The 23,046-nt window shown below is 49.4% G+C and overlaps 2 protein-coding genes across 12 annotated transcripts in view; one reads left to right on the plus strand and one right to left on the minus strand.

Moving 5' to 3' along the window:
• The first annotated feature begins 11,033 nt into the window (after positions 1-11,033).
• GPX3 (glutathione peroxidase 3) lies at positions 11,034-19,359 on the plus strand. Its single transcript, XM_012447991.2, has 5 exons — positions 11,034-11,140; positions 15,713-15,866; positions 17,286-17,403; positions 17,813-17,912; positions 18,294-19,359. The coding sequence occupies exons 1-5, from the start codon at positions 11,054-11,056 to the stop codon at positions 18,516-18,518; spliced, it is 684 nt and encodes a 227-aa protein (XP_012303414.1). The 5' UTR covers positions 11,034-11,053; the 3' UTR covers positions 18,519-19,359.
• An 812-nt stretch (positions 19,360-20,171) lies between these two features.
• Positions 20,172-23,046, minus strand: part of TNIP1 (TNFAIP3 interacting protein 1) — a 58,523-nt gene continuing 55,648 nt past the window's right edge. For 4 of the 11 annotated variants that reach the window (XM_012444740.2, XM_064366532.1, XM_012444090.2 and 1 more), the window contains 2 exons: positions 22,834-22,930; positions 20,172-20,898 (listed from right to left, as the gene is read on the minus strand). In XM_012444740.2, the coding sequence (XP_012300163.1) occupies positions 20,867-20,898; positions 22,834-22,930 (129 nt within the window). In that variant the 3' untranslated portion in view covers positions 20,172-20,866. Of the gene's footprint in view, positions 20,973-22,833; positions 22,931-23,046 lie in introns of all 11 variants that reach the window. The other 7 variants (XM_012439184.2, XM_012447516.3, XM_012441332.3 and 4 more) reach the window with 2 other exon arrangements.

The following is a 23,046-nucleotide window of genomic DNA, read 5'->3' on the forward strand; positions in this document are numbered from 1 at the left end:
AGATTTTAGCATAATTGTCAGGTTTTAATTTTACAAGAAAAATATAATCATCCATTACTTAGGTGAATAAAAATTCTCAAACTATTTTTAAAAAAGAAAGATTCAATAGGCAGAAGGAACAATGGAATAGACAGGAATATATTCCAAGACTCTAGCTAGGACACTGTTACTGGAAACACTGGGAGAAGTTTCTGGAATGCAAGGTGGAGGAAGGACCTACTGCACTCAGCAATACTGTAGAGACAGCAGCCAGCAGGATGAGTCCTGTGAGCTCGGCTGCTTGTCAATGCCTTTCACTTACAGCCATTAATTCCTGTGTCCTTGAAAGATCACCATGTCCCACCACTGCCCTTGAATGAGATGGAGATTTTCTGTTCTTTTCTGACTTGTAAACATCTTAAAGCATTTCATCAGTTTCTCGTATTTAGACATTCTCCTCCTTTCCCAGAAATTCCACAGTGATGTTCTCAGTGTTCTCTTCCCAATCCTTCAAGCTGCGTGTGAAATCTACTTCTTCCCAGTCCAGCTCCAGCGAATATCTGCCTCCTCTCTTGTTCTCCATTCAAAAAACTTCCAATTTGAGGTCATTTTTAAGAGCATTACTGTGGTGGTGGTGGTGGTGGTGGTGCTGGTGGTGGTGTTTATGGAACTTCTCATGGGACACACAGCAAGGATGTGGCTAACGCTGATTGAACACACAAAGGTGCAAGGCACTGCGCTAACTTCATAGGAGTTATCTCAGTTCATCCTTTCAGCAACCCCAGTAGGTCAGTACTATTATAACCTGCATTTCACAGCTCGGAGTCGGTGTGGCTGAGTGACCTAAGGTGGTAAGTGGCGGTAAGCTTGTGGTGGGTGACTCTGCATTTGTCTATCTGAGTTTGTCCTAAGTGATCAATAGAGGTGGAGACTGGACTAGGAACAACGTCTCAGGTATGCAGAGGGGTTCAGTTTACCAAATGCCTTCATGACCATTAATTCATTTGATGTCACCACAGTGCTTTAATGACAGGGGTCATTAGGGAAAATAATGAGATGAGTCAAGCTTTGTAATTCCCTTAAAGTGGTCAAGTCTGGGTAAAGGGCTTTTAGGGTGCATTAACTCCCTATGTGGTCTTGAGCAACTCTGCAAGGAGGGGGAGCAGAGAGGGCCCCCTTTGGCCCAGCTTTCTAAGGATCATCAAGTTCTTAGCAGCCACTCCTCCTGGTCTGGAAATTCTTGGCCAGGCACCCTCCTGTTCTCCAAACCCACCCATTCCAGGTAAACCCTTAAGTGGCAGAGGAGCCAGGTTCCTAGGGTTAATAACCAGGCTGTTTATAGCTAGCAGCAGTCATAGGACAGGAAGCAGCCAGCTGGAAAGTTACGCTCCTTCTGAATGCTGAGGTTTCTCATAAACATTTCCCCACTGAGCCTTCTGGGGGATGAGGATGACTCTGGGCCCATTGCCCTTGCTGGGGCAGAGCACCAAGCCTCCATACTCACTTTCTTCTCCTTTCTCCCAAATCTGGCTCTCTTCCACTTTCCTCCTTCCTCTCCTGCTCTGCTGTCATTCCTTCCCTTTCTTCAGTGGAAAGAGGATATATTTCACAGTAGACACATCTGATAACTCATCCCTCTGAGCCTCAGTTTCCTCCTTCATAAAATGGGGTAATAAAGGACTTCATCTCAGGATGTATGGGAAAGTGCCTTGCACTGTGTTAGGCACACGCAGTGGACATTTAAAACATATTGGTCATCCCTTTCCCACTCTACCCTATTCTTTTGCCCTAATTCAGGCCACTGCCCTGTTTTCTTTCTACTTTCCTGCTCCAGCCCTGCTCCCGTCATCACCCTGGGAACTTCCACCCCATTGACTGTGCTGCTGCTGCCTGGGAGGGTGGATGAAGAAGCCAGGCTTAATTCAGAAGAGGGCTGACCACTGCGGGGCCTGCCTGGCCTTGGCACTTCCCCACAAGACCACACCCAAGGCCTCTGTGCTTTTAGTAAATAGCCCATGGGAACGGGGGTGGAGGGAGGATGTAGAATGGGAGAGGCCAAGATATTTTAACCTTTGGCTTATATTTGCCCTTAATCTGGCTCTTCCGGTGGCTTACTGGTCAGAGATCATTGTGTAAATTCCTGTGTGACTTTGGGCAAGTCGCCTTCACTCTCTGGGCTTCAGCAAGTGTGGGAAGGAAGTGAAGAGTAGAAGTTGAGTAAAAGTGCAGGTCCTGGAACCAGACTGTCTGAGATGAAACTCCATCTCCACCACTTACTAGCTTGGATTACGTAACTTCTCTGTGCCTCAGTTTCCTCAACTATAAAATGGAATTTATAGCATATCTAATTTATACAAGCACTTTTATAAATAGTATACCTAATTTATACAAGCACTTTTAAAAGCACTTAGAATAGAGCCTAGCCCATAGTTGGTGCTAAGTTAATCTCAGGTATTATATGCAAATGGAGAGGGAGAACAGGGGTATGTGTGCCTGAGGGGAGAGCTGGACATTCTCCGGGGTATTCCAAAGTCCTGAAAACTCACATTTCTCCTTTTTTGATAAGAACAGGACAGAATCTTGAACACAAAGTACTTACTTCTCTCAGGGAGACCATAGAAACTTGTCAAAGACTTTCAAAGCCAGATGGACCCCTTAGGTAGAGGTCATCTGGTGCAACTTGTCATGGTATCGTAAGAACAGGGCAGACCAGAGAGATCTTAACTTATCTGGGACCACAGAGCTTTTGATGAGCTATAGAATTGCAGGTGGTGCATTGCAAGGAAGGGAGGTACTTTAAGGGGACAGTGGGATGGGCTGCCAGGGGGCTGGTGGGATGCTGGAGGTCAGATTCCCAGGCTCCATGACCTCCTCAGGATTCTTAGTTCAGGCACCTACCCCATGACTAAAGTACTGAGGTCACCACTGGCATCTTTAATAATTATAACCATGTAATGAGGAGGGACTATATCCCAAGCACTGCACCCGACGCTTTCACATGCATTACTTAGTCCACATAAAATCCCCTTGACAGATGAGGAAACATGCCTTGCCCAAACTGCAACAATTAGAAAGGGGCAGAGCTGGGATTTGAATCCAGGTTTCTCTGATGCCAAAACAAGGGTTCTCAGGTAACACTCTTTTCATGTTTCCCAGAGCACAGTTTGAGCCCACAACCTCAATAAATAAGGAACTTGTACTTGTCTGACTGAGCTGGCCAAGCAGATCTTGTATTTGTCTGATTGGACTGGCCAAGCACATAACACTAATGAATCAGCTGGGTCTCAGTCACCTTCCCAGTTCTTTTTGTTTTTTTTTTTGAGATGGAGTCTCACTCTGTGACCAGGCTGGAGTGCAGTAGCACGATCTTGGCTCACTGCAACCTTTGTCTCCTGGGTTCAAGCAATTCTCCTGCCTCAGCCTCCAGAGTAGCTGGGATTACAGGTGTGCACCCCCATGCCCGGCTAATTTTTTTTTGTATTTTTAGTAGAGACGGGGTCTCACCATGTTAGCCAGGATGATCTCAATCTCCTGACTTTGTGATCCATCTGCCTCGGCCTCCCAAAGTGCTGGGATTACAGCCATGAGCCACCATGCCCGGCCGACCTTCCCAATTCTTTCCACCCTGACCCACAAGCCACGATGAGAGACCAGGCCCTGTGTAGGAGAGCTTTCTTCCAGGGGCCCTGCCTCTATGCTCTGTGTTCCCGCTGTCGATGGGAGAGGCAGTGGCTGCTTTTGGTACTGGCAGGGGAGGAAGGCTTAGAGCCTGGGGTGACACTTCCTGCTGCTGGTCCTGACCTGCCTAGGCTTCAGCCAGGGCCCTGACTTGAATGGGAGGAGCAGGAACAAACGGAAAGTGGTAGGAGAAGCAAGAAACCAGGTAAGGTGAAAAAGAACATTTCCCTTCCCAAAATATGAAGTTTATAGTTGTGAATTTGTCAACTTAATATAGTGTAAGAAGCATGGGATTTAATACAGTCTTCCTCCCCATGAGGGCAGGAACCACATCTGTTGTATTCACTACCATATGCTTAGTGCCCCACCCAAGGCCTGCCTGGAGTCAGTGCTCAATAAATAAATACATGGAAAGTGAATGAAAAAGAAAAAAGGATGGACATAAGGAAGAGCACTGAAACGTGAGTCAGAAAACCTGCATTACAGTTTTTAGCTTCATGGTTCACTGCAACGCTTGGGCAAGTCACTTGGCTCTGTAAGCCTCAGTTTCCACGTGTGTAAAATAGATACCACAGCAATTCCTACTACACAGGGCTTTGAAATCACAGAGTTCGGTAGCAGAAATATTTCCGTAAACACTGAATGTCAAGCCGAAAATTGTATTTCTTCAGAGTGAGGCTGGCTTTAGTAATCTATGCAAGAAGTCTTGCTGAACCAAGGCCAGGGGAAGGCCAGAGGTATTGTTCTAAGAATGAGGATTAAACCTGAGAGAGACTATAAATCTGCTTAGAGAACTGCAGCATTAGGAGCGTACAATGGACCAGACAGGCATGACAGATGCTGTCTGCCCTGGAGAGTCTACAGCTCTGCTCATGCAAGGTGTCAGTATCAGCAGGAGCACAGATGGGCTTAAATCAGAAGATGTTACAGATTATCTAGTCCACACTGGACAATAGCCGGGTGAGGGGGTTAAAGGCTGAGAGACAAAGACCCAGATATTCTAAGTCCCAGCTCAGTGCTACTCCTCCCACACGATAATCAAAAGGGAGGGTGTGTGAGGGGGAATTTGAAGAGAAACAGATTGGACCAAGGAAAGAATGTCTCCTGTAGCAACAGCTTAAAGGGGGCTTCAAAATAGGAGATATCTTGTTAAAGAAGGGGGAACGAGAGGTGGAAACGGTTAAAAATAACGTCTTAACATCTATGTGGCTTATGCTTCCAACTATGTCATGTAAGGTTATTGCATGTGAGTGCTATGGTGGAGAGTTACTGATGGGGCATCAGAAAGCCCATTTTCATTACCCCGCTCTGCCACATACAAGCTCTGTGACCTCAGGCAAAACGTCTCTCTGATCCTCCAATTTTCAAGTGAAGTGTGAGGCAATAGTGCCTACCCCATAGACTGATCCTGGGGACCAAGTTAGGAAAGGGGTGTGGGGAGAGGCTGTATCCTCTGTAAAATGCTCTTCAAACGGGAAACATGGCGAGGCAGTCATAAGCCAGCATGTGAGGTAAACCATCACTTAGCCTTTCTTTTCTTTCTTTTTTCTTTTCTTTTCTTTTTTTTTCAGATGGAGTTTTGCTCTTGTTGCCCAGGCTGGAGTGCACTGGTGTGACTGAGAAGTAGAGCAAAAACAAATTCTTCCCCAGGTGCCCTAAAGTATTTGGGGGTCCACTGTGAGGGCCAGGTTATTTCCCATGGACCACAGACCCCTTTAAAAAGGAACTTGGGCTGGGCATGGTGACTCACGTCTGTAATCCCAGCGCTTTGGAAGGCTGGAGGTGGGCGGATCACCTGAGGTCAGGAGTTCAAAACCAGCCTGGCCAACATAGTGAAACCCTGTCTCTACTAAAAATACAAAAAAATTAGCTGGGCATGTTGGCAGTTACCTGTAATCCCCCCCTACTCAGGAGTCTGAGGCAGAAGAATCGCTTGAACCTGGGAGGTGGAGATTGCAGTGAGCCAAGATTGCCATTGCACTCCAGCCTGGGCAACAGGAGCAAAACTGTCAAAAAAAAAAAAAAAAAAAAAAAAAAAAAAAAGCTCATCAATATGAGAGGAAGGCACTTACAAGACAAGACATGGCTTTGGAGACAAAGAATAAATTGGAAGGAAAAGAATGTAACAATTCCTCAGTCCTTTCTGGAGTCCACATTCTAATGAATTTCAGCTCCATGCTCTATCAGGCCTCCTACAAGTCTTCCCGGGCAGACTAAGCACAAATTATTGACCTTCATCCAACAACTGGGGAAGGTCATGCCTCAGAGAGGTGAACCTACTTCAGCTGAACTTACCCAGCCAGGTGGTGGCAAAGTGTGTCCGAAGAAAGTTAGAGACCAGAGACATCAGATCCAACCCCTCCCTCTTGCAGGGATGGGGTGGAGGTGGTAATCTGCAGACTCTGAACTAAGTGTTGTAGCTCATTTCAAACTCAGAATAACCATTTGGGGTAAATAGTAGCCGTAGCCACAAAAAAAAATGTAGACACATGATTTGCCCATGGTCTACCCTTCCCCTCTAACCCGACTGCTCCTGGGCAGGCTGTGCAGTTTGTACTAGCCCCAATCCAAGCATGCAGTAGCCACACATCCCTATGGCCTGCCGGCTATATTGGCTTAGAGGTTAATGGCAAGGGCTCTGAAGATAGTATACGCGAAGGCTAAAGATACTCCATCTGGGATGCTGATTCACCATGTTGATTTCTGATTAACCCCAGTTCCAGCAAGGCCTCTAAGATTTTAAGTTTATCTAGTGTTCCTTATGTAAGAGCATGTCCTTATCATAAATATTCCCCCTAGGTCAAAACAACCTTAATATTATCACACTTCAGTAGTCCTACACATCCTTTCAATAGGGAAATCACCCTTGCCCTATGCTATATAAGCCCCGGGCTGAGGAGGGGTAATAGCTCAGGGATCCACTATCTCACTTCATCTCCACCTAAGACTATGGCTTCTCTGTGTTTCTTTCTCTAACTGTTTCTTTCTGGGACATTGGGTATGTCAGATTCTTTCTTCAGCTTCTCAACCTCCTCTGACTTTGGTGGCAGAGGGGTAGGTTTACAGAGACCTACTCACAGCAGAACAGTATGTGTGGGTCAGAATCCTGGTTCTGTCACTTACCAACTGCATAACCTTAAGCAAAGTTACTTAACCTCTCTGTGCATTAGTTTCTTCATTTGCAAAATGGGGATAATAATGTTAGCTACCTCATGAGGTTGTAGAGATTAATTAATGTAAGGCAGTACTTGGTATGGATGGGATATTGAGTGAATGCTTGCTGCTACTCTTTATGCTGAAGCTTGGCCCTTTGAGATCAACTTGCCCAACACCTTGCTCCATAAATGAGGAAACTGCAGCCCAGAGTCTGGAAGGCACTAGTTTCACAAGCAAAGACTACAGCCACCCACCTCTCCTCTTGATTGAACTCCCTGTCTTCTGGCTGGCCCTGAGATCGAATTTGCCAATTATTTAGGAAACTGGCAGCTCCAGGGCCCTACCTGGGTTCTGCAATTTCTTCTTGACTGCAAAGCACGGGCTACTGTTTGAAGTTGGCACTGAAGTGACGCAGGCTGGCCCTCACTTCTGCTTCCACCCAGGCTCATCAGTTGGAGTGGCTGATTCCATCTCTGAGTCCAGAACCTGAAGCGTTTACTCAGCAATAATAGGGCTGGCTTTCACTGTTAACTTTTTACAATCCTTTGAGTTTATTAACTTGTGTTCTATCGTCCATGAAGACACAATACATCAGCACTTTTTTAAAAACCTCCTTTTGAGTCATCTTTGGTCTCTGCTCACCTACCAAATAGGTAAGTAGTGAGCTCTCTGTAGAGGTCTCTAATTAATAGGATAAAGAGTTTCCGAGTGCTCACTTGTCTGGGATGCAGAAGTCGGGTTCTCAGACTGGAAGCAAAACTAGCTTATGATTCCTCTATAGCTTCTCTTTCCATCCCTTCCTTCCCGTATTACCCAGTGCAAATCATCTACTCTCCTCTGACAAGCCTACTCAGCATAACCCACACGTCTTGAATCTTACTAGAAGATGAAATCAGACCAGTCTTGCGGGCTCTACATTGTTAGAACATGCTGACTTGAAGCTTTCCTTAATCTACAAGCCGAATAGTGTTTCATTTGACATTAATTTATTTGATAGATATGTATCAAGCCACTACTATGTATTAAGCTCTGTGCTGGTGCTGGTGTCTTTTTGGATCTTATAATTTAGTGCAGAAAACAAACAAGAAATGATGATAAAGTACAACAAAGGGTTGATGTAGAAAGTGTCAAATACTCTAGGAACTATAGAAAACCAAGGGGACCACCATGAAACTCCTTCCTGAAGATGTGACATTAGTGGGACATGAAAAATGAGTGGGCCAGAACCAGTCAAAGGGAGACAACCTCTGTTCCAAGCAGAGGGAACAGCAGAGATGAAACCTGGAGGTGAAGGAAAATGGCAGACTGCAAGAACTGAAAAATATCCAGACAGTGGAGGCAGAGAGACTATGGAGAGTGTGGCAAAAGATGAAGAGGCGATGGATTTTGAGGGCACTGTCTGAAGTGCTAAGGAATTTGGACTTTAACCTGAGGGCAATCAGAGCGGCCTGGTGGAGAACAGTATCTTTCAAAACATAGGGTCTCCGAGAATGAGTCAACCAAATGTATTTAAAAGGTTGTTGATGAAAAGATTGGGAAGTATTGTTCCATTCTCATTGTTTTCATTGTCACGCTCTTTGTGCCAATGGTTAGACCTCCTTTGAAGCTGACTGCAGCATGAAGGCCCTTCTTAATGGCAGGGCAGGCTTCCCCAGCCTCCCTACCACACTGTCCACGTCATCAGTTTTGTACTCCTGTTTTGTATGACTCAGGCTTTCCTTATACCCTTAGGAATGAAAAATGAATGAAGAAATGAAGAGCCACAGACACCACCACTGAGAGACTGTCAAAGACCCTTGTTTAATAGGTGGGCAACTGAGATCAGAGAAGGAAAGTGACTTTATTACTTTCCACAGCAATCCAGGGGTAGCATTGCAGGTCTCTGGCTCCTTCTTGTCTCCCCCAAAGAAACAGACCACCAAAGCTGAGACTAAGGTGAGACAAGTAAGATACAGGGGGTATAAAACATAGAGAGATGCCCACTGCCAGGTGACAGCCTGCACTTGCATGACCCTAGGTGCCTTCCCTTCCCTCACCCTGGTGGTCTCTGCTGGAAACACATTTGAGGGCAGGGACTTTAGCTTCTATACAACTCTTTAGCATCTCTCCTGGTGTTAACATGTTGCTAGGGTCATATTTTGAGGGTCACTAGATGCCTACTGATGCTAATGAACAATGGATTTCTGACAAACTGATGCGTACACAGATGTTTATATCTTTGGGTAAATACGAACCTCAAAAGACAACAGAACAACATGAAGAGGGCCTGAGATCGAGATTCTGGTCCCCTCCCTGCCATCAGTTGGCTATGGGGACTTGGGTAAATTGCTCCTCATCTCTAGGCTTCAGTGAAATGAGGTGGTTGAACAAAACATATTGAGCACATACTCTGTGCCAGCCATTGTTCATATGCTCCCAGGCTTTAACTCATCTAAAGACTTCCTGGGCTCTGAGGTTCCTTCAACTTCAACAGCTGTGGTTTCAGGTGAGAAGACTTTGTAGAGAATGTAAAACTTGAGAGAAATCTTTCACATTCTCATGGGGATGTTAATAGCTTTACTCATAGTAAAAGCATGTTTTCTCAAGGCATATCTTGGTCAGAAGAAAGTTCCTTCTAGAACTTTATCCTTAATCCTAGGACTCACACTACCAAGGCTACAGCCAGGCCGACTGCCTCACAATGACCTTTAGAATATGTCTGAAGGCAGATTCCTCAGCTTCTGCCCTTAGAGATTCTAATGCAGTGATTCCAAAGTGGGGTCCAGGAATCCGTATTAAAGGCTTCCCAGTTGACTCTGGTGGCCAGACAGATTTGAGACTGATTCCAACACATTCCCCAGCTGTGGACAGGATCATACTTAGACAGCCCAGCCCTAGAACTGTCTGGCCTAATCATAAGTGTTCCAAGCAGATTTTTAAAAAAATGTGATGAATAATTAAGTCAGCAAATATTTAACATCTGTTGTGTGCTAGGCCCTGTGCCATTTGGTGATTATGGGCCGTCTTCTCAAAGGACCCCTGGTCTCAGTCTGTCACTTAGTTTAGAAACCAGTCATTTAGCCAGAGTCAGAAGGGCATTAGACATCACTAACCAATCCCATCATTACATAGCTGGGGAAACTGAGGCCCAGAGAGGGAATGCAACATGTTAAAGACTACACAGGGGCCAGGCGCGGTGGCTCACGCCTGTAATCCTAGCACTTTGGGAGGCCAAGGTGGGTGGATCACCTGAGGTCAGGAGTTCAAAACCAGCCTGGCCATCATGATGAAACCCCATCTTAAAAAAATAAAATAAAATAAAAATAAAGACTACACAGGGAGCAAATTTATTTTCTGCTTCCAAACAAGGTGGCTTGGCCACAGATAGGCCAAGAAGAACAGGAACAGACGAGGCTAGCTGGGTTTCCCACTCAGTCTATTACTATTAGACTATTCCCTTTTTGTCCAATCATATTTCTGCGCATTTCCGTGCCCTTCATAGAATCCAAGCCTAAAGATAGACAGTTTTCCTTGAGTCTTTGGGTCTTCACTTCTAAAGACTCTCCTGTCTAACTAAATCTGTTAGACTTTTCTGTTGCTAACCGGTCTTTTGCTACAGGCATGTCAGCTGTGACCCTTGCGATGGGGAGGAAAGGCACCACACCTTCTCCGTCCCTACGGTCCCAGTGCCTTACCCAGAATGGGGTTTTCGAAATCCCGGGACACCCACTCTTTGTTTCTTAAGCACTACACCTACATATAGTTAGTGTTTCTGGAAATTTAACTTCAGATCTTGATGAAATTTTAAACTCAACTTCCAGAGGACCATTGCGAGGTGTTTTAAAAGCCTCGGTAGGAGTAAGAAATGCTTCCCAGAATGGAGCCTTCCATCAGTTGTTGGGTGCTACTATCCCCCTTTCCCTGGTGATAATGTAGACTCCTGTGCCCTCCTTCATTCGCACTTTGGAGTCCAAAGAGGAAGGGACAGCCTCCCACGTCCACAGGGACCTGACTTCCACCTCTGCCCAGACTTGTTTATGTCACTGTCGCCCCGGGCCGGGGAGGGGGGAGCGGAGGGCAAGTCGTGCCCGCCCCTGAAATCCCAACCGCCCAGCGATTGGCTGCAAAGGCCCAGGCCTGGCCGCGGATTGGTCACTCCCGAGGGCTTGAAAGGTGGCTGGGAGCGCCGTACACCTCAGACGGACGGGGGCCGGGGATCAGGCAGCCGCTCAGGCGACCCTGAGCGCGCTCCCAGCTCGCCATGGCCCGGCTGCTGCAGGCGTCCTGCCTGCTCTCCCTGCTCCTGGCCGCCTTCGTCCCGCAGAGCCGGGGACAAGTGAAGTCGAAGGTGAGTGAGCCTCCGGGCCGGGAGCCAGGAGAACAGACCTAGCCCCTGGGTGTCCAGCGCTCAGTGCAATGCACCCCTCTTCTCAGGCTCCTCGCCAGGTGCGAGGGACGCCCTGAATCCCCGTGGCCGCCCCTCCGCCGCAGCGACCCCACCCCCGACCGTCGTCGTCTACAGTTCCATTTGTTGAAGAGACGAGACCGGGTGCTTCAAGTGGGCGGAATGATTTGGGGAGGAAGGTCTCTCACCCCGAGCTCACCGTTTCTCCCCACTGCCACCTCAGGGGTCGCCTTGCTACATCTCTGTCACCTCCGTGCCTGAGCCACTCCCCTTCAGTAGGGCCTGAGAGGGAGGGCGTCACAGAAAAAATGCCTGGCGTCTGGGTGGGCTGTGCAAGTTCCCAGGGAGACAGACAGGGAGAAAGGGGAGAGGCAGCTGGGTGGTCCTGGTCCTTAAGAACTGGTGTGGGGGCTCTTCTAGCCCAAGAATGATACAAGGCCACTTGGATTTAGGGCGTTGGTGGAAGAGGCAGAGATCTGTGCTAGAAAGTGCTCTGGAGTGACAGTGCAGAACACCCAGGACCCTGAGTCCTTATCTGTTCCTGGACCCCCGTTTATCCATCTGCAGGGGGGAACTTGGGGGTAGGAGTCCAGGGGCACAGTGAAGCTGAGGGCTTCAGACGGGATGCTTGGAGAAGTTGAAAAAGCCACATGCTATTCTTTGAAATTTCCTGCTGTGGGGCAGCCTCACTACCCAGGACCCACCATCCTCCTTAGCCTGAGGAAACCTGGTAGAAAGCTGGGGACAAATTCAGAAGAGGTGGAATTCTCCGGAGCCTCAGTCTATTTCCAGCAGGTGTGTGGCCCATACCTGGAGTGGGGATACTGAGGCCGGGAGTGGCATGACCCAGCATGCTTATCTCCTTGGACAGGATAGGATGTACTGGGTGGGCTCTGTAGACCTCTCCTCTCCCCAGGGAGTGGGAGTGGGAGTGGGTGCGGAAGGAGGCAGAAGCCAGGTGTAGGGATAGACTCAAAGAGAGCGATTTCTGTCTCTAGCTCACACACATTTGCAAGCTCTGAGCTTGTTTCTAAAATCCTCTGGGTCTTCACTTTAATTAAGATCTTATGAGTCTCGGATTTCGTTTCCTATCCACTTCTCAGGAAGCCCATTGCAAGCCCTGGGTTCCTTCCATGTCACCCCCTTTCTGTCCTCAGCCTAAATCCCATTAATCAGCCTCCTTGGAGTCAGTCTACATGCATGCGAAGCCACTTCATCCAAGTCCCCTCCTTTTTAATCCATCCCTGTTCATAATCCCCAACCCAGAAGGCATTTTCCAGATCAGGAATGGGGTCGATTTTCAAGATTGAGGTTGGGAGTGGGGCATAGACAGACCAGCACCGTGGAGTCAGTCCCAACCTCTCAGTTTTGAGAGGGTCAAAGATGGTACAATTGGGCCCTGCCCCAAGAAGGCTAGTGGTGAGAACGTGGACTCCATGAATAACTCATCATAGCTATGTGTTCTCTGCAGAACTCTGGGGGACATGGGGGGATAAATGGACTCAGAGTGAATAGGATGGGTATGTTCTAGGAAAGTTTTAGGGTGTGGTATGATCATATCACATGCAATCAGCCAGGACTTGCTGGCTAATGAAAGCCTGGGCATACCCATCTCTGCTCCCAAGTTCTTAGAGTTGAGATATCTTAGCTCTGGGTTAGGACCCAACCACTCACCTCACCCCTAACCCTAGAGTTAAGGGATAGGGTTAGTGGGGTATGTGGAGAATGCAATGGACAAAAGGTGACTCAGCCCCAGAGAGGTGTTTGCCTCCTCCCAATTCAAAGGGAGGGGCTAGGGAACAAATGGGGTCCTCCTCTTCTTGCTGCATCCCCTCCCCAGTTCAGCTTCAGGCTGCCCAGGCGCCTTGTCCTGGCTCTACAAAAGGACTGCAGAAGCTGGAAAGAGTGGCAGCTGGTGATGTGCATGGGATCTTAGTAACCGCTGGGTTCTAGGTGACTAAACCTGGCAGAGAGAATCATGGAACCACAAGCTGACAGAGTGAAAGGGCCCTTAAGACAGTCCTGAACCTGACTCCATCTTACAATGGAGGAGTCAGAGCCCCAGGAAAGGGGGTCACGTGGCATCAGAGACACAGCAAGGCCCAGCACTCAGGTCTCTTGCCTCCCAGACCACTTCTCACAGCATCATGTTGATAGGAGTGATAAGATAGAGGAGAAAGACACAAGACCAGCAGCCCCAGTCAGCCAGAGTCCTGGCTGAGTCCCCTGATCCAACTCTCAAGCCATGGGAACCCTCCTATCTTGTCCAGCTCTGGGAGGACTGAGGCACCATCATGGCCTCTAACCTTTATCTGCTCCAGCCACTGTTTCAGGTGCAGTGCTCTGGGATTCCATGTGCCCAGAGGAGGGAAGGGGGCTCAGGGAGGACTGAGTTGCAGCGATCAGTGTTGAGCACAGGCGTGGCTTCTCTACCCACAGCCACCCTCTGACCCCCACTATCCCTTGAATGGGATTTCATTCCAAGAGACTCCATGCCTGTTTTGCTCTGCCAATAGACTCTCACAACCATTAGGGGCAGCAGCATGCTTACCTCCCTGGACAGCATATGCCCAGACGGTGAAAGTGACTTGCTCAGGGCCACTTAGCCAGCAAAATATAGAACCTAAAGAAATAGAATTCTCCTTGCCACATCCCCAACCTGAAACTGTGCCCAGAAGCTGGTCCTTCTGTTTACGAGCTCCCATTATTTGGACAACCTGTCATCTTTTTTTTTTTTTTTTTCCTCCATGTCTCAGAGTTCATTTTTGGATCAGGGCAGAGTCAAAAAAGTGGAGAGGCTGTGGAGATGCCTGGCTTTCTAGCCACTAGACCGTTGTGGCCGTCTACGTTGTATTTGTTGTGCCCCAGCTTGTCTGTATTTTAAGGTGGAACTGGCCGTGGCTGGGAACAAGAAGGTCCAGGGACAGGAGGAATGTTATCTTAGGTCTTGGGCCTGCCTCAAATACCCACCAAAAGTCACAGGGTGTGGAATATTAGACTCTTGTAAAGCAGGAAGTTTGTACCCAGAGCCAAGAAGAGAGCTTGCAGCTGCCAGGGAATGGCCTGGTGGAGGAAGTGCAGCCTCGCCCAGCTCAGCAGGCCTGCTTCAGGACAGAGGCAGCTCTTCTGCACCCTGCTGGGGCCAGGCCCTGCCAGCATGGGTTACTCCCTTCACCTGGTTAGGCCCAGGTACCTCTCGACAGCGAGTTCTCCAGAATTGAGGGGAAGAGAGGATGTGAATTTGCTTCTCTAACTCCAGCCACCTGTCTCTGCCCTCTGCTGGTCTATAGTGCTACTTTGCATTCCATTTGTTTATTGTCTGCCCACCTCTCAAAGGATATCAGGGCCACAAAGGACCTTAAAGACCACCCTGTACAATGATTTCAAGGTTTTTCCTTTCCCATCACGACCAGCCCAACTGCCGAATTGTGTCAATGATGCAATGACATCCTTTCAAGAGTAGTCTCAGAGTTTTGTTGTTTGTGTCAGGGATGAGGTAGGGGCAGAGTAAGCTCATAGGTGACATCCTACTAGCCAGCAGTGACCTCATTCCCCCCTCCCCCACTGATCGTGATCCTATCAAGTCACCATGGTTGACCTGGTTGAAGAGCTGATTCAGTTCAAGGTTCTTATTTTATAAATGAGGAAACTCAGGTCCGAAGAAAAGAAAGGGCCAGTCCAAGACCACACAGGGAGTTAATGGCAGAGGGATGTGGAGCCCAGGTCTCCCAGCCCACGATCCATTCCACTCTGCCCCTCCTTGTCCTGGAGGCTGATGTGAGCAGCAGCTGGGGAGGGAGGAAGGCCTAAGGGTCATCACCAACCTGCTGACAGACACAGAACATTCACACATGCAGGTACTGCTGCTTTTCCCTACCTCACCACAGGCCTTTCCCCCATGCCTGCTTCCCTGTTTGGTAACAACAGCCTCATCTTTTCAGTCCTCCAGATTAGGAGCCTCCGAATCACCATGTCCATACTGCCTCTTCCTTCTTTCTGTTCGGTTTTTCCTTCACACTGGCCTAGTTCAGGCTCTCATCCTCACTTGCCTGGATTATTGCAACAGCCACCCTAGCAGTCTCCATCAGTCCCTCCAGGAATCCAGCCATCAGCTTTAGGGCAGTCTCCCTCAGAGCTCCGTAAATGTTCTGAAGTTGACATGTGATGTGGAGTAATTTGCAAAAGAAGCCATTCTCCAGGGTTCCATAGCACTTACTTATTAAGTGCTTAATCGTAATAAGTACTTATTAGGCACTTAATAAATGCTTATTAGGCACTTAATATTAAGTGCCTAATAAGCACTCATTAAGTGCTTTCAGAATCATTAGGAATTAGGAATACACAAGGAATTAGGAGACCTCAGTGCTAGTCCAGTTCCAATTCTTGTTGATGATTTTGAGATTCTTGCTGAGAACGTCACTCTCTCTTTTGGGATCTTTCATTATTTTGAAAATGGAGATGTCCAAGTTCCCTTCTAGCTCTACCTGCTCCTTCTATGGCCTTTCTGTGTTCCAGGTGGACTGCCATGGTGGCATGAGCGGCACCATTTATGAGTATGGAGCCCTCACCATCAATGGGGAGGAGTACATCCCCTTCAAGCAGTTTGCTGGCAAATACCTCCTCTTTGTCAACGTGGCCACCTACTGAGGCCTGACGGGCCAGTACATTGGTAAGAGCCCACCCTTCCTCCCTGCTTTATTTGGGGCTGTACGGCATATTTCAATCACAGGCGCTTTTCTGGTGCATGGCGGGTCGAGGGGAGGGTGGTAGCAATCATGAGAGTCCAAGCGCCTTTTCCCGGCTCCACTGTGCTCCACAGTTTTGTGAAGATGATTATATAAGCTTGAGGTCTGATTGCCTTTGGACCTGTTCTAGGAGATTCCCCATATACTTCTTCAACTCTGGGCACCTCAGCCACCCTAAAGGCAGAGGGATGGAGGAGATGGTTTGTGCTTAGAGCTCCTTTTGGCTGGAGCATGAGATGGTAACCGGAGCTCTATCTTGCTGAGAATGTCTCATCTTCCCTCAGCCCCGTCTGCTTTGGCGCTTCTCTTGGCAGATCTCTGGATAGCAGGCAATTGTCTTGAGGCCCCAGAGTATATGCGTAGTGTAGCAGGATGAAGGGGGAGGCTATACTTCTAATCCTCATTCTAAAATAAACTTTGAAGGTGATCTAGTTTGGCCTTCCCCTCTTCTCAGTTTACAGGTAGGAAACCAAGGCTCAGACTGAAGACGCAACTTAAGCAGGGTCACAAAGCTATCAGTGGCAGAATGGGGCATTCGACCCAGGTTTCATGATCCCCTGGTATGCTTACTTCTTTCTCCCTAGCTGTAGCAGAGCGCAGAGGCTGACGGAACAGGCAGCCAAAGGCATGTGACTGCACCCAGGAGAAAACGCTTCGGTGCTGAGCAGTCTGCTGGCAGGGGTCAGAGAGGCAAGGGCAATCTGGCCCTCCATGCTCTGCCTGTCAATCACAGGCAAATTCCTGGAAGTGAAAGGACAGTGGGGCGCATGGCCCAGCGGCCATGAGTGCTCTGTCTGGAATGCTTCTCTCTAGCCTTGAAACAGAGCAGAGTGCATTGGGGCAAGAGATGGGGCAGGTGCTACTGCAAGAGAGGCCAGGGGACACTGAAGAAACTGGGGACCTGGGCCAGGGCCTTGTCTGTGTTCCTAATTTGCCGAGATTATGGGAAAATTGTAACCCCACCCCACCTCAAAGAAGTTCTCTGCCTTCTATCCAGGGTTGGATAGTTCTTGCTCCAGGAAACTCAGTCCTGAGGGCCTTAAATGAGTGCTCCACCAACTGGCCCAGGTGGAGGGCCTTGGCAATTGGTAGGTGACTGACAGCTGATTTGGGAAAGGGTATTATTCTTTTCTCCAAAACCTCTAATCCATCCAGATTAGAGTCAAGAGGATAGGACCTGAGTCACAGCGTTGCCATGAACTCACTGGTGATCTTGGGCAAGTCCCTCCCTTTCTTGGGCCTCAGTAGTTTCAGCTGCACGGCGGGTGAGCCGGGGAGTGGTGTGGATGAGACAGGGCTCCTCACCAGGATACTCCCATGTCTGCTCTTTTTCTTTGGCCCAGAACTGAATGCACTACAGGAAGAGCTTGCACCATTTGGTCTGGTCGTTCTGGGCTTTCCCTGCAACCAATTTGGAAAACAGGAACCAGGAGAGAACTCGGAGATCCTCCCCAGCCTCAAGTGAGTGCTCACTCAGCATTCTAAGAAAGCTCCTCTCACAGAACCCACGTGTCTTGTATCAGCCCCAGTTCTTGGTGGACATTTATCAGCCACCAAGAACCACTCTCCTTTTCTAGGATCCCCAGTGGAATGAGGGAAGGGAAGGGACAAGGGAAGGAGGACAGGGACGACTGGTTGTGATGTGCCTCCCAGGGGAGCACCGAGGTGGGGGGACACTGAGAAGGGACCAGGTGGGAAAAGAAGATTGAGGATTCACGTTATGCCTACCCCACTGCAGTTTACTGGCTCCTGCTGCCCACCTTGGAATAAATCCAGACTCCCAAGCCCCCCTCCCTGTTCTGTCCCTTCCTCTCACTTCTGAGGCCTGTGCCCACCTCCTTGGGACCCACCTAAGAACATTCCTCAACAGGTATGTCCGACCGGGTGGGGGCTTCGTCCCCAATTTCCAGCTGTTTGAGAAAGGGGATGTGAATGGAGAGAAAGAGCAGAAATTCTACACTTTCCTAAAGGTGAGTGAGCTGCCATCTGGGTTGGTGGGGGCTGCAGCCCCTCCTGGCTCCAGCCCACACTGTCAAGGTCCATGCCACCTCTCCTGTTCCTGGGCTCTTGGGGAATTTCTTGGTATCTGTTGTTCCAGCTGGAGGGCTCTGCAGACACGGCCTAGGGTCTCATCAGCCCATTTTACAGGAAAGGCCCAGGAAGACCCAGAGTAACATGCTAAGGGTCTCACAATCTTCTAGAGCCACAGCTGATGCTGGCAGTCTTCTAACTCCCAAACTGGCGCTGTTTCCTCAGGGCCAGGCTGTTCTCCCACCCCAGGAAGGCCTGGGGAGGAAGAGGTTCAGGGGGGTCCCCAAGCAAGGTTGACACTCCTCTCATCCCTGCTCTAGAACTCCTGTCCTCCCACCTCGGAGCTCGTGGGTACATCTAACCGCCTCTTCTGGGAACCCATGAAGGTCCATGACATCCGCTGGAACTTTGAGAAGTTCCTGGTGGGCCCAGATGGTAAACCCATCATGCGCTGGCACCACCAGACCACGGTCAGCAACGTTAAGATGGACATCCTGTTATACATGAGGCACCGGCAGGCAGCCCAGGAGGTCAAGAGGAAGTAACTGAAGCCCGTCTCATCCCATGTCCACCATGTAGGGGAGGGACTTTGTTCAGGAAGGAATCCGTGTCTCCAACCACACTATCTGTCCACCACAGACCCCTTTCCTATCGCTCAAGGCCCCAGCCCGGCATAAATGGATGCATACAGTTGTGTATCTGTACTGCCAGGCATGTGGGTGTGGGTGCATGTGGGTATTCACTTGCCTACAGGCATGCATGACCACGTGGTGTGTGCATGGGTGTACAGCCACATGTCTACCTGTATGTCTATCTGGGAATGTATGTCCATCTGTGTGCCTGCAGCTGTGTGCTGTGTAGTGCTGGAGAATAACACCCCTTTCTCTCCAGTTCTCCATTCCAATGATAATAGTTCACTTACACCTAAACCCAAAGGAAAAACCAGCTCTAGGTCCAATTGTTCTGCTCTGATACCTCAACCTTGGGGCCAGCATCTCCCACCGCCTCCAAATATTAGTAACTACCACTGACATCCCCAGAAGTTTCTGGGTCTACCACACTGCCCAAATCCCCCTCCTCCTTCCTGAAGGGGCCTCCCAAGGCTACATCCCCACCCCACAGTTCTCCCTGAGATCAGCCAAGGCAGATGTGAGAGCGAGGGCCACGTACCCATGTCAGGGGTGGCGTCTTCATGAGGGAGGGGCCCGAAGCCCTTGTGGGCGGACCTCCCCTGAGCCTGTCTAAGGGGCCAGCCCTTAGTGCATTCAGGCTAAGCCCCTGGGCAGGGATGCCACCCCCGCTCCTTCAGAGGACGTGCCATCTCCCCTCACTGGTCCATTGGCATGAGACTCGCCCCACCCGCCCAGTAAAAGCCTTTCTGCAGCAGCTGAGCCTATGTGTGTGGTGCTTCTTCACTGGTGGCCACTCCTGCCTGGGTGGGGAGTGAGGAGAAGGTGGGGCAGGGTAAAGTGCGGAGGATGAGAAAAGAACAAAAACAACAAAAACACTTTTTACAGTGGGTGCCAAAGTATCTGCGGTTTTTGCCATATGGCAAAATCCAAGGCTGCATCCCCACCCCACAGTTCTCCCTGAGATCAGCCAAGGCAGATGTGAGCGAGGGCCATGTAGCCCACGTCAGAGGTGGTGTCTTCATGAGGGAATCCCCTCCCCGCCACCATCAAAAAGGGGCAAAAACCACATTTACTTTTCCAACAACCTAATAGCTAGGTGCAGTGGTGCACCCCTGTAGCCCCAGCTACTTGGGAAGGCTGACGTGGGAGGCTCCCTTGACAAGCCCAGGAATTTGAGGCTATAATGTGCCGTCATTGAGTCTGTGAGTACTCCAGCCTGGGCAACAGAGTGAAACTGTCTCTTAAAAAAGAAGAAAAATGAGAAATTAGAGAATGCTTTGCTTTGGGTGTTTTGTTTGACAGATGAGGAAACTGAGGCTCACAGAAGGGCCAGGCCTTGCCCCAGGTCTCCTGATGTGTGAGGGGCAGGACCAGAATTTAAACCCAAGTCCCGTGAGTCCTGGCCTGCCCTACGCTCAGGGAGCCCTGATATGTCACCATTACCCAAGAGTAACAGTGACCCTCTCAGGGAAAGGGGGGAAAGGGGAATAGGAGGAAGGACCAGGAAAGCAGGGGTTTGACAGAGGAACATTAGTCAGGACATAAAAGAACACAAGTCACAGAATGTTGATCTTCAACTTGGATTTATGTCCATGTTTCGTGCAAATAGCTATCCAGGAATGGACAGCCACCCTAATCCGGGCTTCTGGTACCACAGGCCTCCAGCTGCGGGGTCAAGGGTCTGAACCTCAGGGCCTGGCAGCTTCAGGCTGGGGCCCCTCAGCAGACGTGGCTGGCATGGCCTTCTCCCATCTGTGATGGCTTCAGCGAGGCTACTGTGAGTGGAGGTGGAGAGGGCCCCAGAGCCAGAACATCCGTCGTTCTCTTCTGCTCCGGAGACAAAGCCACACTTCCCACGGCTCCTCACAGAGGGGTAGGGCTGTGCGTGGGACAGGTCCTGCTACAGAGCTTGAAGCAAAAAATAAACATACACACAAATTGGTCACGGCACCCAGAGGGCCTGAAGCCACTTCTGGGATGTTGTAAAGGAAGGGGGTCTTGGCTGCACCCCACTCTTAGGATTGCTGCTCCTGGAGGCTTCTGCAATGGATGGCAGGTCAAAACTGGATGAGGTCTCTCTTCACTCAGCAGCAGGGTAGTGAGTTTTTCCCAGTCACTCCCAGCAGAGTGCAAATGAAAGCCTTCTGGGTGGAGCCTCCCTAGTCTTGTAAACAGCTCAGTTCAGGGACTGGGGTACAAGCTGGCCACCCATCTCAGCCTCTCATTCAGTTGAGGCTCTGGCCACACCGTGCACGTGACTTCTAGTTTTTCGGCAATCTGAGGTCAGCTGGCTCTGCAAGATGAAGGTGGAGCCAAATGACACAATCTGGTCTCACTGAGGCCCCTCACGGTCATTTTTTGCAGACTCTAAATAAACAAAAATTTTGAGGACTTCATGATTATGTGATAGACTGAGTTTCAAAGTCTCTTATAGAATGCAATACAGGAACAGTGAAAATAACAGCTAGGGTTCCTGGGTGCTACCAAGTGCCAGGGCTAAGTACCTTAGGTACAGTGGTCATGTAGTCTTCACTCAGCCCTACAAAGAAGGCAGATTATTATCCCACTGTAAAAGAGGGAACTGGGACACCAAGAGGTTTTAAAATGACTTGCCCGTAGTTCCAGGTCCAGGAAGCAGTGGTGCTAAGATTTGAACCCAATCTTGCTCCAGACCCTAGAAGTGGAGCAGTTCTGGGGAGGGAGCCCCTCCCATTAAACCATCCTCTACCACTCAAGGGGCTCCACTGAACTTGTAGGGATCTTCAGCGAACCACAGAAAATGAAAAACCAATCCCTTCTTCCAATCACCAAATCCTCCAAACCACACTCCCTCCAAGGTCCCATGGCCTGTACTCACACACCTGCAAAGGGACACTCACTACCTCCGGCAGAGCTGGCTCCATTTCTGCACAACTGTGTCCCTTAGAAAGTTCTTCTTCATGTTGCGATGGACTTGGACTCCCTGTCATTCCCACCCACTAGTTCTAATTCTGTTCCCAGAAGTCTCACAGGCGAGGTGGTGTCTTGTGCCCTATAAGAGCTCTGCAGGGAGCAATGGCAGTCGCTAAGGTCCCAGTCTTTTGACTAGTGGACACAGCTCCAGGCCCTTCAGGCTTTCAGGGTGGACATCATGGCCAGAGGGAGTTTCTCAAACAGAAATACGGTCATGCCACTCTGCTTTAAAAATGTCCAATGACGGCCGGGCGCGGTGGCTCACACCTGTAATCCCAGCACTTTGGGAGGCCGAAGCAGGTGGATCACGACGTCAAGAGATTGAGACCATCCTGGTCAACATGGTGAAACCCCATCTCTACTAAAAATACAAAAAATTAGCTGGGCATGGTGGTGTGTGCCTGTAATCCCAGCTACTCAGGAGGCTGAGGCAGGAGAATTGCCTGAACCCAGGAGGCGGAGGTTGCAGTGAGCCGAGATCGCCCCATTGCACTCCAGCCTGGGTAACAAGAGCGAAACTCCGTCTCAAAAAAAAAAAAAAAAAAAAAAATGTCCAATGACTACTCATTATGCTAAGGATAAGACGCAGGCCTCCCACCACACTCTGCAGGCCTGCACGGTCAGGACCTGGCTACATCCCTAACCCTGCGTTGCCCCTCTCTTTCCCCACCTTGTTCTTGGCTCCAGCCACACTGGTCTTCCCTCAGATCCTCAAATCGGCTACCCTTCTTCCCCCTCCTCCCACCAAGGCCTCTGCATTTGTCACGTTCTCTGAAGAGCATCCTTCTCCCCTACCTTTCCACCTAGCTAGTGCCACTCATTCTGAGAGTCTCAACTCAAATGCTGCCACCTATGGGAAGCTCTCCTAAGCCCCCAGTCTAGGTCGGCATCTTCTGCCATCTGCTCCCACAGAAACCTGCTCTTCTTCCTTTAGGGCACTTGAGTGTAGCCTGTCTGTGTGGTGTTTGTTTATTCACTTCTGCCTTCCTCATTAGACATTATGCTGTATAAGGGCAAGGACCGTATCTGCTTCTGTTCTCTTGGCATCCACAGCACCTAGCACAATGCCTGGCATTTAGATAATGCACTAGAATGAATGGTTTCAAACACGCTCACCCTGCAGTTGCCATCACTCCTTTCAACACTGTTTTGGAAAGCGGGACCTCTCCTCCACCAAGATCAGAAAGTAGCAACATCATCCCCAAACTCAGGCAATGTTGGCAGATGCGAAGCTGTCTCCCCCAGGGAGGAACGATACTTAGTACTAGGGACTCACCTGGTTCTGCAGGCCTGGCTGTGGGAGGGTCCATCACTTGGGAGCTCTGATTTGGATTTCGAATCCCTCCACAGGGTAGACGCCAGGTGTATTCTGGCTGCGACAAAACTGGTACTTAATAATCAATAACCACACCCAAAAGTTACAATTGCATCTACTGTGCCGGGACAATACTAAATCTGTATTAGTCAAGTATAATTGAATCTTTATGAT

Source organism: Aotus nancymaae, unplaced genomic scaffold, assembly GCF_030222135.1.
Source record: "Aotus nancymaae isolate 86718 unplaced genomic scaffold, 86718_ANA_hifiasm-v0.15.2.pri h1tg000064l_1, whole genome shotgun sequence".
Lineage (NCBI taxonomy): Eukaryota > Metazoa > Chordata > Mammalia > Primates > Aotidae > Aotus > Aotus nancymaae.